At 41.7% G+C, this 14,366-nt stretch overlaps 1 protein-coding gene across 1 annotated transcript in view; it reads left to right on the top strand.

Moving 5' to 3' along the window:
• The window catches only part of cadm2a (cell adhesion molecule 2a), a 203,104-nt gene that overhangs the window by 169,711 nt on the left and 19,027 nt on the right, over window positions 1-14,366 (top strand). Inside the window, exons 4-7 of the mRNA XM_053442145.1 lie at window positions 1,553-1,690; window positions 12,839-13,000; window positions 13,432-13,522; window positions 13,624-13,802. Of these exons, the coding sequence (XP_053298120.1) occupies window positions 1,553-1,690; window positions 12,839-13,000; window positions 13,432-13,522; window positions 13,624-13,802 (570 nt within the window). The remainder of the gene's footprint in view (window positions 1-1,552; window positions 1,691-12,838; window positions 13,001-13,431; window positions 13,523-13,623; window positions 13,803-14,366) is intronic.

A 14,366-nucleotide genomic window follows, 5' to 3' on the forward strand; every position in this document is an offset into this window, starting at 1 on the left:
AACTTTGATTTATTTTCATTCAATGACAACAGGAATTATCAGCGGGACCAAGCTTTCTTGCTTTTCTATTACGCATCAGAAATCAAGCTCTCTTTCCTTTTTCATGTCCCGGAAGCCCTTTTGGTCGGGCACACACAAACACACCACTGTTGCACACAAAACAGTGTTGCACAACGAAGAAGAGAAGCGCACACCCGTGATATTCTACACTCACACATACACACACACACACACACACACACACACACAGTGCCACACTAATCGAGCAGGAATAAAGTTGTGCAGCCCCTGAACAGCCATGGGGAACTTGACTGTATAAGATGAATATTGGATTTGATCTGGTCTCGTTCAGTTTTAGAGAACTCTCGACATACATTGCTCTGAGTCCAGACACACTTACTAATTCACATATTTACAAACACACAACACCACACAGCACAGTAGTTAGTTAGATATCCCACACTTGGAAACAACCTTTACATGAAGACGTGCACAATTAAAATGTAACACATTTAAGCTACATCCACACAACTACATTTTCATTTGAAAATGCATCAACTCTGCTGCAGATAAGCCTGGCGTCCACACTGGTTTGGAACGATGCTGTTACCATATTAGTTTGAAAACTCCAGGGATTGTTTTAGTTTGAAAACTCAGTTTTATTAGTACAGATGTTGCCTCAGTTGAGGTGGGATGGAACTCACCGCTCAGTGTATCTACCGAGCAGCAGCCTTTGTTGGCAGCTTCAAAAGGATGATGAACAGAAAACAGCAGACACTTCAGCTGGTAATAAAACATACAGGAGGCGGTGAGACAAGGCCACAGTCAGTCAATGGCATTGACTGTCAGACCTTTCAGTCACTCAGCCTGAGGCTGACTTATTGCTCATTGACATTAGAAAGGCAGACTCTACACACTTAAAACACTCATTATAGGGAAAAGCCAGTAATTAACATTTTCTGTACAACCTCGTGGCCTCCTCTGCGTTCATGAGCCTTTGCTTACTCACATGTACACACACACACACACACACACAAATCCTGTTCAGCTTGCACTTGTCTTTTTGTTTTGTCCCAGGTAGTGCTTCTTTAGTAGAAGTACCCATGGTAACTCAGACATTTGTTCTGTGTAAACACATTGCTTTTAAATATTTTAAATACAATTTTTCAGTTGTATGAGCACCTTAAATAAATCTCCATTCACTCCTTGTGTATTCGAGCCCCTGCGCACACAGATGTCTCACAACCTGGCCAGAGAAAATCAAAACGAAGAGCACTACAAGGTGCGCATGGGAAAATGTGGTTCTTTGTAATTCGTGTGAAACGACCCTTAAAGAAAGGAACAGCCCGGTTGTTAGAGAGACCATCTCCCTGATGTCTTCTCGAGCTCGACGCTGCTCAGGGAAGCTGCTCTGCTGCAGTCTCTTCTTTTAATCTCCCTGCAGGAGACTGAGCTGGAGGAGAAGAATTTCCAATATGGAATGATAACACCATTGTTGACGTACGGCTGTGTCATTATTTCCGTCGCTGTGATTTTCAACTCCGTCCTGTAGGTGTGCCCAAGAAGCCCGAGATCGATGGCTTGACGAAGCCCGCCCTGGAGGGAGACCACGTCACTCTGACCTGCATCACTCAGGGCAGCAAGCCCGCCGCCGACCTGCGCTGGTTCAGGAATGAGAAGGAGGTCAAAGGTGCGTAACGATTTACCTCTGTGTGAAGCATAAAGCCAATAGAGTGTTGAATGAGAATTACAGTGACTGATAAAAACTTTTGCAGGAGGAATTATGATAAAAACAGATACAATTGTAACTTTTTCCATATCCTGGAGTGAGAAGGTTTTTTATTTTACCCATAAAAATTGGTTGATTATTGGTTTGTTTGTCTCTTTCAAATTCGGCCTTTTTACTATTTTAGGACTCGAACAAACTTCTTATTTTATCTATTTAATTTATCAAGTAAACAAATAATTCACTCACACAATTGATTACCCTTTTTTCCAATTTAAAAAAGCTGAACTATAATCATGCTCTGCCATTAATCATGTTGTTACAGTACCTATCTGCTGATTTAATATCAAGCTGTAATTTCCATTGTGAGCAAACAACTTAATTAAAGCCACAGTTTATCTCTTTAGAGAGTTGTCACGGTCTCCACTGTGCTGTCAGATACTGAGAAATATTGATTATCATGTGTGAGCGGGGCTCGCATCACCTCAATATGCTTTGTAAACGTGAAACAGAGACATACTGAATGTGTCAGGATTGGAAATAAGAATTTGTGTTTTTAAATACTTAAAGTCTCTTACATAAAAGTGGCTCCATGACACGACTGCAGCCGACGTCTCTACAGTATATGTTTGCTTCAGATAAAGCCGATTCAGCATGTGTCCTCTGGCCTGAGAAGGACACACGTTATCAGAGGGACTCTCTAAATCACACCGACCGGACTCCACACCTCATTTCCAACCTGCTCCTGCTTTGCTCTGCTTGATGAACCATTCAGTTTATAATTGTTTGAAAGGGAGATGAAGAGAGATGCAGGCTAACAGACGGTATGAGAGAGATTATTGAAGAAAAGAGAGCCAGGGACACGGAATGATGAGATTTTGTTTTTGAAGAAGAGAGTGAAACAGATGCGGCTCGGTATCAAATGAAAACATAGATCCCAGCAGGGCGGAGCATCACACATCTTTAACACAGTCGCAGAACTTTTGTGAAGGATTTTGGGTCGTTTCCTAAAGTAGATCAGATACGGAGGACAAATGCAAATCAACATTTTCTAATTTAAAGTGTAAACAAAGAAATAAACTGAAAAAAACCTGTAAATGAGAGGAAAGTCGTTCAGAATCTTAGTAAAACCCAACAGACCCAACACTGAAACTCAGGAACAAGGATATCCACCGGCAGGTGTTGCTCAAGAGATGTTTGCACAAAGAATTTCTCAAACACAAAGATATTTTTCCCAAATCATGCAGGGTTTTGGATTTTTACCTTTGCCAGTTCTATAAAAATTACTATAGTAACAAATCAAAACGTCCGATGTGTATTTGGTTTTGCCGATAGCAGTGTCTAGGTCTTCCTTCAGTCACCTGCACATTTATTACCATTGTTAAATTCATTTACAATATGTTTTACATTTGTATACACACTTCTTTAGAAAACCTTTCCAGTGCTGTTTCTAAATGCAATGAACAAACCTTATCAATCATTTCTGAATTATCCTGTAAACCACTAATAATCTCCCTCTTCTTATGATGATTGACACTGACAAAATAAAGCATCACACTTGTTACTCCCCACGACCCTTATCACATTTTCATGTAAAATAATAGGAATATAATTATAATCATAATATGAATCTTTCAATTACCTTTGGTGGTAGCTCTACCTCTCACCTGCTGTTAGGGTTTGTTTTTTTTACAATCTAACTAATCACCAAATGTTGTATTTCTATTATAGTATTATGTAACACTTAGTATTTCCTCCTGTTGCCCTTCTGAGGAAGATGAAACGAATAGGAGCAGAATATACACCAATTAGCACAGTGAGTATTTTTCATTACCGGCTCATTGTGTCTCAACGGGTGATTATTGCGTCTCCCATCGGCCCAGCAGAGAAAGAGAGAGAGAGAGAAAAGCTCCCTGTAAGGCAACTGGAGGCTTAGCCAGGACATTCTTTTAATTTACCACGGAGAGCGAACAGGTAGTAAGAGATATCCTTGGTGGCTCCAAATGGAGGTAGTCTCAAGAGGACATGCTTTCTCATTAAGGTCAGATGTTATAATTCTCTCCTCAACTTGGCACACAACTCTCTTTAATTTGGGCCTTGTACAATTTTATATGACGATATTATTCACTGTGACAAGGTTGTAGTGCTGTAGCCCGGAAGGAATTGAGTGTTCAGGTTTGCCCTTGTGTGTGAATGTATTCTGTACTGCACACTTGACATTGTTGAAACTATTATTATAGGTGCAAGTTCATCTACATATATACGCAAAGTGGTGACAATTATTAGACATAGATTGGACATAACAATTTTTGCTTTGTAAAATAAATCTTGGCAAAGTGCAACTAGAACAGAAAGCCAAACCTTGAGACTTCATTCAAATGTCAGATGAGGAGATTCCTGTCAGATCCGCTGTTGGACTCGTGGAGAATGTCGATGGGAGGTGAAATTTCACTGAAAAGCTCTCTCAGCTCCTGCCACTACAGCCTTTCTACCTGAGCTCAAGAGCAGACAGCTCAGGCTGCTTTATCTCACGTTACGGGTTTCCCAGGGTCCAGATGAGCAAACAGATAAGCTCAGATCAATGCTGGTCTCCCCCTCACAGTTTTAAGCAGATATCGTGGTTATCTCTCAGTTCCATTAACTGTAGCTGGGAGTTGATATTGAAACAACGTCATCACATTTACACAGACTTCCTCATATTGTTTTGGAGCCGTGTTATTCTCACACACTGACTTTGGACGGAGTGAAGACAAATTTGAAAACTGATTTCAACCCCACGAAAGGCCACATATAATTAAACTGAATCAATAAAAAAGTGGTTACATTGTCAACATCATCTTTGCACTGTACCCATAGGGCTAGTAAAATAGCAGTTATAATTACCACAAAGGTTGTTGATTTCAAAGTTCAAAAGAATTTGGATTCCTTAATAAATATCTTCTCTCATCTGACAAGGAGGTGTCAGTTTTTCATTAAAACTTCACTGCTTAGCAACACATTCTGGACAATTGTCATTCAGGAGAAAGTCCATACTGTCACTCACATTCACACCTTTAGTTCTACTTCATCATAAATGTATTTCAGCAACTAATTACTCCACTTTCTTGTGGTTACAAGCCCTGTGTGTGTGTGTGTGTGTGTGTGTGTGTGTGTGTGTGTGTGTGTGTGTGTGTGTGTGTGTGTGTGTGTGTGTGTGTGTGCGTGTTTTTTTGTTTGTTTGGGTGTCTCTGTGTGTGTGTGTTGTAACGTATTGTTCCGTGGAAAACATAACGAGCCCAGCGAGCCACTCTCCCGCAGTCGGACTGTCCCCATCTAAAAAGACTAAATAAATAAACATGAGAGTAAACAAACACAATGGGACAAAACATGTGGGTACACAATATATCTATATGTATGTATGTATGTATGCAAAGGTGCATGTGAGCGCCCTTGAAGTGTTCATCATCCTGACAGGATCAGGGTGTGTTCAGTGTGAAAAGCCATCTGATTGCGGGTGACCATGCTGGGACTAAATGACAATTGTGACATATTGGTGTGGGATCTATGGGAATAGAGAAGATTATATTACCAGCAGAGCCACTGGAGCAGTCCATCACCCATTCACATGCGGCACCCTGTGCTAAGTGTGTGTGCGTGTGTGAGCGTGTGTGTGTTTGTGTCGGATAGAGCAAAACAGACAGATGGAGCAGACAGGCTGCATGTAAGGACATAAGCTTGTGTGTGTGGAACCAAATCCAATATTCTTATTTCTCAGTCTCTTTGTCCCTCCGATCCCCTCAGTCCCCACCCAGTAATGATATATTTCTATCTCAGTTACACACCGTAACCCGGAGAGGCCTGTGCCAATATCACCACATGTAGCACTTGTTTACACACCACTGAACCAGAGGGAACTGTGCGGAGACCAAGCAAGGCATAGATGAAATGAATATTTATTTCAAATAAGGGAGGGGATGTTCGCTATCTGACTAGTGTTATCATACTCTCTGACCTAAACTGTAGAGGTTATTGCTTCATCATATTATGTGATAGCTCTATTCCGAGGGGGCTTAAGGGAAAAAATACTGAGATTTGATTCAGATTTGCTTGCAGTCACATCTCTATTCTGTTGTCAAAGTTGTTAGTCAAGGAGAAGGAACTATCCCAGCAAACCTTGCGCTATTTCAGATGGTTGTCTGCTGACTTTCCAATGCTCTATCACTCGATGAGCCCATTCACTGTTGTTCAACCTTTTGGAATAGTGCTGACGTATTCCTGATTTAAGGGTTATTGTCCTTGACTATACAGCAAGGTTTTCTCTGGAAGCAGCTATTGAGGAGAGCGAAGAGGCGATAGCTCCTGGAAGTCATTTCAGACGAGATGATGTTGACATTTCATGAGACTGCTGTTGTCTGTCTGAACACTTAAACAAGTTCAGGGTTTAAAAACAAGTTTTGAGTTTAAAGGAAAATACGTTTTCAGTCATTTCAACAATGCGAGACAACCTTGCACTCGGCTTAAAAAGTAGCGTGTTGGTACTGCAGTTATACTATTCACCTCCCATAGGGTGGGAGTGGATCAATGACCATTAAAGATGTAATTTCAAGATGGCTCCTGCTAGTCACAGTGACATGAATAAAAGATGCTCAAGTCATTCACACACACACACACACACACACACACAGACACACTCAAACGCATATTCAACCTCTGTATTCTGTATACATAAGCAGCACATACACAAAAAACCTTTCATGCATGTCCAACCAAGCACTTGCCTGAGATGAAATATGTTTGAATCTGTAGGTACTATATAGCTTATGGTACGGTATAGTAGGGTAGAGTAAGTTATGGTATAATTGGAGAGCGCAGGGTATGGCAGGGTTTTGTAGGCTAGAGTAGGGTATAGGTTTGGTATACTAGGTTATGGGGGGGTAGTGAAGAGTATGATAATGTAGGTAGGGTATAGTCTTTTAAGGAATAGTAAGGTCGGAATTATGGTATGGAACAAAAGAGTATGGTATGGCAGGGTGGGGTTTGCAAGGTTATGGTGTGGTAGTCTAGGTTAGGGTATGGTTGGTTATGGTAGGGTTGTGGAAGTTAAGGTATTGTAGGTTAGACTAGAATTATTAAGGGTAGAGTCGAGAAGGAGTATGTATTGTATCCTAGGGTAGGGTAAGGTAGGGAAGGGTAAAGTATAAAATAGTATGTTATGGTAAGGCGGGTATGCTAGGTTATGTAGTAGTCTAGATTAGGGTATAGGTATAATGGAAGTTGGTGTATGGTAGGGTTAGGTAAAGTATGATATGTGAGGTATGCTACAGTATGGTATGGTACATAATTGATGGGTAGGGAATGTTATCTCTGCAGGGCATCACAGCTTTAAGTGAAATATTTTACCTTTTAGTCGAACTCTTCATCCACCTGATAGCTAGAATATAGAGCAGAAATACCTCGATCATAAATATCTCATGAGAAGCCTCTACTTTCTTTTATTTCTTTAAACTTAAATGACCCTGTTCAAATATTCTCAATGCATAAGGGAAACTGACTTATCCTTGGTCTCTGGCAGCATAACACTGTGTGATCAGGTTAACAGCCTTCGACTTAAACACTGTGGTGAAAAAGAAGAGCAGATCAGATTGCTACACCCACTGTCTATGTCCATTAAGAGCAACATCCTGGAGGTGGAGCACCTGTCCACTTTCAAATGCCAAGACACCGAGACGGAGCAGACCCTCTCCGTTTGGAGTGGAAAATCATGAATCCACAGCAGACACTTGTGCGAATGCTCAGGGAGTTCCATGTCAGAAAGGACATTATGATACGGGTCTGCCAGGCGCTGATAGAAAGTCTCCTAACATTTAAAAGTGCTCCCTGGTCGTAGTCAGCCGTCAGTTAAGCACAGAGTCATGGCGCTAAGACAGGTCACACAAGCTGGGAAAGCTTCAGGCTGCCAACAAGTGAGAGGGTGCTCGAGGACATTATATCCCTTCTCTCCCCCTCACTGCAGCAGGAGCCTGCCGTGTATTAGTGTTCTCGGTTTTAAGTGTAGTCACATCTCTTGCTATGCAGCTCATCTGACAGGCAAAGTATAGCCCACAGTTGAGGTACTCGTCGTTTTCTCTTTTGCATCCTGAATTTTACAGTTTACCTTAGGTTTTATACTGCAATACATTTGAATTATCCTCACTGTAACCCACACACACATTTACATTGTTCCTGTTTCAGCAAATTGTTTTAAATCTCTGACAGGATGCAGTTCAGGGAAGTTGAGTCAGCCTTTAGACCCCCGCTGCCAGGATTAGTCAGCTCTCTTTGGGAATGTTGACAATCCTTCCCCGCCCCAGCAGTCCTCCGCTTGTCGGTTCTTTCCCCCCCCATATTCTTTTCTGGGTCGTCCCGCTCTCCTGTGAAATGGCATAAAAGGGTCAAATTCTTACACTTCTACGCCTGTCATTTCCATTTCTAATCCTCCAAGGCACTCTCTTGGCTCACACCAACGATGCAGAGCCTGGAGCAGACTCCCACAGAACAGTGTGCCGGAGTCGCAGTCAAACACTGCCAGGCTTTTTTCTTAGGGAAAGGCACCGCAGGTGAATATGGCAGTAAGAATAAACACATGGTTTACAGTTGTCTATTAGTAAGAATAAAGAGTAAGAATAAAATAAACAATTTAAATGTAGATGGTTATTAAATCATGTAGATTATTATTATATTTATACCACGGTAACACTTTAGAGTGTCAGTTTTGACCAATTGTGAGCAAGTAATTAAAAGAAGTTTGTGTATTTGTCATTTCCTGCCATTGCTAACATCGATTTGGAGTAAGGGCTGGTGTATGCAGAGCCAAATAATGTGACAAGCCCTCATACTGTTCCTCTCTGTCATTTAGTAGCTGGGTTTCTTTCCAAATCAAAATCATCCCCAAAAACTGCTTCACCTTTCTCTAAAAACAGACATTCTGACAATGAATTCTGACAAGTGCTGCAGCGGTGTGTAGGCAGTGAACTCTGTGCAAGAGAGACGAGAGATGTGATAACAGTCAAATATGAGATGGCAGTTCTAGACAAAACACACTGCTGCCGGCTACAGGTCTTCTGTTCATATGGCATAATGAACCAAGAGCTTAGAGATTGTTAGTTTGCTTATTAGTCAAAATAAAATATCCTAAAGAGACTACAAGCAATTTTCTATAGTCAAGCCTGAAAGAGTTGAATATCTCACTCTGAAAGTGTCATGACCTTGATTTTTGTGTTTTATCTGAAATCACATACAAGTAAAAGACAATTTGTCCCTATTTAAGATTTTTTTTGTCAAGATAAATGTTGAGTTTTGTTTGAATCAACGCATTTACCTTCTGCCAAATGACTAGATTTCCAGATGGCATACAATCCTCCTGCCTCCTCTTGGTTTTTTTGTCTTCCAGCATAAAAAAAAATATATCATAAGTTGCCATTTACAGCTGAGAGTCACTACTTTTCTGTTATCAGTAATGCATTTGCGTGTGTGTGTCCGTGTGTGGTATAAAACTTGCCAGATGAGTATGATTGACAAGCCCGAGTTTCAATGGCAGCTCGATGTCATCTGCTCCTTTCAGCTGTGCTTAAAGGATAAAGCACAGCACTGTGCTTAAAGATATTTATAGACCAATTATAGCTGCTCTTACACACAATAATGCACACACACCCAAGTACACATGTACACACACAGTGCAGGAGACACCAGTGTACATGCAGATTGACGCACTTGAATGATGAGATATTACTTGCTGTTAAGACAACTGTTAATATTTTCTGGAAGTGGATGTTAGAGGACTTAACCAAAATAATGATTTAACTGAAACCAAGCTGTGTCCAAGCAAATCACTTTGTGCAGTGCTCTTACCCTAAATCACACAGAGGCAATTAGAGTCCATTCAAATCGCCATGAGACAAGAATCAAAATCGCTCCAGACCCTTAAATCACACTGCTGAATTATAAGGAAAGTGTGTTAAACCAGTGTCTTGGTGGCTTTTCAGTATGGCAGGACTTCAGGTTACAGCCAAAATTACATTTAAAAATTCGTGATGATTCATTTAGCTTATTCGGACAAGAGCATTATGACTCTTTGAATTAATATATGAAAAGTTATAATCCTCTTTATAATTTGAAAAAAGCTTTTTGTTCAAAATAGTTGCAAAACCTTTTTGAAATGGGGTTATTTTTTTTTTTTTGATAAGTCTGTGTATAATTAACCATTTCTCTGGTGCCAGTTAGAAAGAATCAGACAATCATTGACCCAAAAAAGTAACCTCAACAATAATACAAAAAGATTAAGAGGAGAAACACACAATAGGAAGAAAAGCCTACGGGTGACTTTTAAAACACTACGTCTGGAGAAGAGAGCTTCTAGAGCCGCAGATAGACTGAGGAAGACAAGTTTGACTGTAAAAGACAAGAAGACTCAAGAAGAGACAGAGTATGTAAACCCAGTATAAAAAGCAGAGATGTTAGCAGATTTGTTGCAACTGCTAAAGCAGTCTGTGATATTATAAATTCAATCTCCTCTGTTTCTCTGCTCTGAACTCTTTCTCACTCTTCTTTTGTCTCCGGCAATTTCTCTTTATGTGCAGAAATCCAGCCATTTTCCCTCCCTCCTGCAGGGTGGATGGATGTTACTAACACTGCAGACCTGTCACTCATTCATCTCCAGGGGAGGCCGGCTCATTGCCTCAGTTGGGGGAAAGTGACTGAGCGGAATACTTGATTGGCAGGAGGGAGAGGAGACAGTGGGGTGGGAAGCTTAGAAAGTGGAGCAGATGAGCACAGAGGCGAGAAGGATATGGAGCGTACACAGTCTCCTTAAGAGATTCAAACAACGGTGGCCACCATGATAGAGAGATGGTGCATACTGTAGACTGATGCTTTTGGGATTTGCTGTGATGAGAATACAGAAAAGGATAGGCAGGATTTTTATAAACCAGGGCAACACGTGAATTCAGAGATGAGCCCGGACGGCTGAATAACATTACACAAGTGATTTGTAGGCGGGTGGATGAACAGGCTTGATACGGTTTGAAATAGCTGCTGGCACGAAACCAACCAACCCCAAAAGACTGCTTGAACAGGTGTATTTGAATAGAGCCAGTGGAAGAAAACAAATGTGGCGTTGGTGAGTTGTCCGGGAACACAGACTTAGCTATGAATTTCCAGCCTGTAAGTAAGATGTTAGACGCATATTTAACAGCTTTTGAAGTTAAGAGTACATTACATAAAGAGATACGTCAGTTTCAGACAATGTAGCAGTCCCTGCCCACATACTTCGACGCATCCTTTATGTTGGTATGGCTGTTAAGAAATGTATTCACTAGAGGGCAGCACTGAGGCTCGAGTTTTCTTCAGTGTTCCCGGTAAGTTAGATGCCAATAGTTTCTTCCCTAATTGCATCAGCTTTCATAAAAAAGATCTGGCATTAGTATAATGTCTTCCTCGTGCCTTACGGTCATCTTGCTTGAGCTATTTGATACACTGACAACCCCCCGACCCCTTCGCCAACACCCACTTACAATTTTCAGTGGCAGTGGCAGCGGAAAATGAGGAAACAAAGATTGTTTCCTCATTTTCCGCTGCATCTGTAAGCTTCTAGAAGATGTGCAAAAACAGTGGACAAGAGGCTCCGTCGGTTTCCTTATAAGTGTCTAACATTGAGCATGAAGTAGCCGTTATGATTCATCTACAGTCGTTAAACGTCATCTGTTACCTCAACACGGCGACAGTTCCTGAATTATTCAGGTGTGAATTTGTGCGGCATCACTCCAGAGACATTAAAGTTTCCCATTCATTCTGCCTCGACTACTAAAAACTTGTTGAAAAGCAAGAATTCATGATATATCAGCCGGGTGCTCTCAGGTATGCAGAGGGGATCTCAGTCTAGTACTGGAGAGTCCTTCTGTATTGTGGTGAAACTTGTTGATGTCGCGCAGGGCACTGTCACTGAGTACAGCGCCGGGCACAAGGACAGTTTGACGGAGACAGAATAAGTCATTGATGCAGGAGTTGACTCTGTAACCTTCCAGTAAGAAGGGCCTCTACCTACAAGGTGTCACCGCTATCAGGCATGAGGATTTATTTCCAGCCAATAACTTTTCAAGGGCACCAGTGTGCAGGTTGAAATATTGGTGTCACGAGGGCTGGTCGTTACACTTGAATCTAATACATTTGGCTCATCTCAGGCTTGTACCATTGGGGAGGTAAATGAAGCTAAAGGGCTGACGGGGGATTCTGCCAAACTTCCAGGGCATCAGGTAGATAATTTGAGGAAGCTGGGTAGCAGGAGTTCTCCTCTGCTTTGGCAATGATTGGGCTGTTGATGGGCATGGAGAGGTGGATCAGCTGTTTGGTTGGGATTACAAGGCAGGTGTTTCAGGGAGTGCCCTGAAAGCAGATTGCACAGATGGAGAGGACTGAGCATAATGATACTTTGCTACAAGGATGATCGAAGTTATTGCCAAATGTGTGATTGGCCCCTTGTAATGTTTTCTTGTCCCAGCGAGGCTGAAAATAGAAAGGATTGGAGGGAGAACTGAAGTGCATTAAAGTGTTTGGAGAGATTTAGATATTGCGTGGGAGCAGCAAAGCCCGGGAAGCGACAGGCACTGGCAGAGATGGGAGGTGAGGCCAGAAGTGCTTAAAAAGCCTCCAGAGTAAATCACATTTAAAGAGTCCCAACCAGGAGGTGAGCAAATGGGGTTTTTCAGAGCTCTGACCAAAACTGGACATGTCGTTGTACCAAAGCAGCATCGAGGGAGACGTGTGATACAAATGTGTGCTGAGTTAAACAGACAGCAGTGATTTCGTTTAGTATTTGTCGGGAGAGAAACATCAGCTAAGGAATCATGTATAACAACAATACAACAACAATTTTTTTTTTAGGGTTTGGTATGATAAAGATATAAAAGAGACACTTAGAAAATTCCACTCAGCTACTTGTTGTATTTCATCTGTATGGGTGGATAGAAAGAAGACCCGGGTGGAATCTGGCTTTTCGGTGTAAAGCAGGGCTGAAGTTATTTCAATCACAGGAGCATCATGTTATCACCATTTGCAGGATAAATGTGATAAATCTTTGACATTATGACATTTTCTCCAAAGGTGCCAAAGAGGTGAATGCAAGTGGGAAGACATTTACAGTACGGAGCTCTCTCAATATGTACGTGGACAGAAACGACGATGGAGTGGCCTACACCTGCAAAGTGGACCATGTGGCACTCACACAGACACCGCAGCAGGCCACTGAAGTACTGGAGGTCCACTGTGAGTGTGCATGCACACATACACTTACACTCATGGAGTGGACACGCTTTGAGTGAAGAACAACAATGAATGTTTGCTGCATTCTGTTAGCTTCCATTAAACCTAATAAGAACTGAATTTGTCACAGTGTTTAGATTTAATTTATTCCATTTTTTTTTTACTGTCACTGTTTCCATTACTTACATTGTAACTATACGTTAACATGCATTTCCATCATATAATATCAAGATGGTCATGGCACAAAATATGCTCCTTAAATAAATAAGTGTTTCAATTTATATATGATTTTATATTGATCAATCTTAATTTGTACGTAATATTCTATCATAATATGTCATAATATGTCTTATGAAATACCATAATTAGATATACAGTTGATCATGTGTCTCAATATCCTCCACCCTGACTTTAACCACGTCTGTCTGTCCTAGATCCTCCTCGTGTGGATATCATCAGCTCCCTTACAGTTCCTCAGGAGGGCCAGTACTTAAAGTTGGAGTGCGTGTCCATAGGAAACCCTTCGTAAGTCACTCGACATCTGTATGAGTTGATGTCAGCCTATTCTGTAGCGCTTCAGACAAATAAGTGTCCTCATCTCTCTTTCACATCCTCTCACCTCCCAGGCCAGATCCTGTGACGTGGACAAAAGACGGGGCTGAAATTCCTGACCTGGACAGGATGATTGTAGAGGGGAGGGAGCTCACCTTTACCTCACTCAACAAGACAGACAATGGCACCTACCGCTGCGAGGCCACCAACCACCTAGGGGCAAGCAGAGCTGAATATGTCCTCTACGTCTATGGTGAGTAAAGAGGAAACGCTGATTCGTGGGTAGCCATGCTTCATGTGATGTTCAAGACGAAGTGAGAAACTCTTTGTCAGTTATTCAACACCAGCGACAGATGAAGGATTTGCAGAAGAGAAAATGCTGCAAGAGGTTGCCTTGGATGCAAAAATGTTTACACATATAAATAGTGGAAAATATGAAACTCACAGGCACAGGCAGCAAACTCCATGGGAAAAGCCAGTTTTAAAATACTTCCTGATCTGCATACTGTATCAGTGCTAAGAGTGATTAGTGGTACCATCTCCCACCAAAGAATATGGGCCTCAGGTGACAGAATTGCCACCAACGCCTTTCCTTAAATAAACCTGCGTCCCAGATCCTCCAAACACACACACACACACACACACACACTGGGAGGGAAATGTGTGAGGGAGGCAGAATTTAGTGCTGTGTTGTCAGGAATGTCACCAGGATGGATAAGTAATTCCTAGTAACGCCAGAGAAGGTGGAGGATAAAGGGACTCACTGTCGGGGGGGAAACAGATCGCTCTCCCCCTCTTCTGTTTCTACACTGCCATT

This window comes from Pleuronectes platessa, chromosome 15, assembly GCF_947347685.1.
Source record: "Pleuronectes platessa chromosome 15, fPlePla1.1, whole genome shotgun sequence".
In the NCBI taxonomy this organism is placed as follows: Eukaryota; Metazoa; Chordata; class Actinopteri; order Pleuronectiformes; family Pleuronectidae; genus Pleuronectes; species Pleuronectes platessa.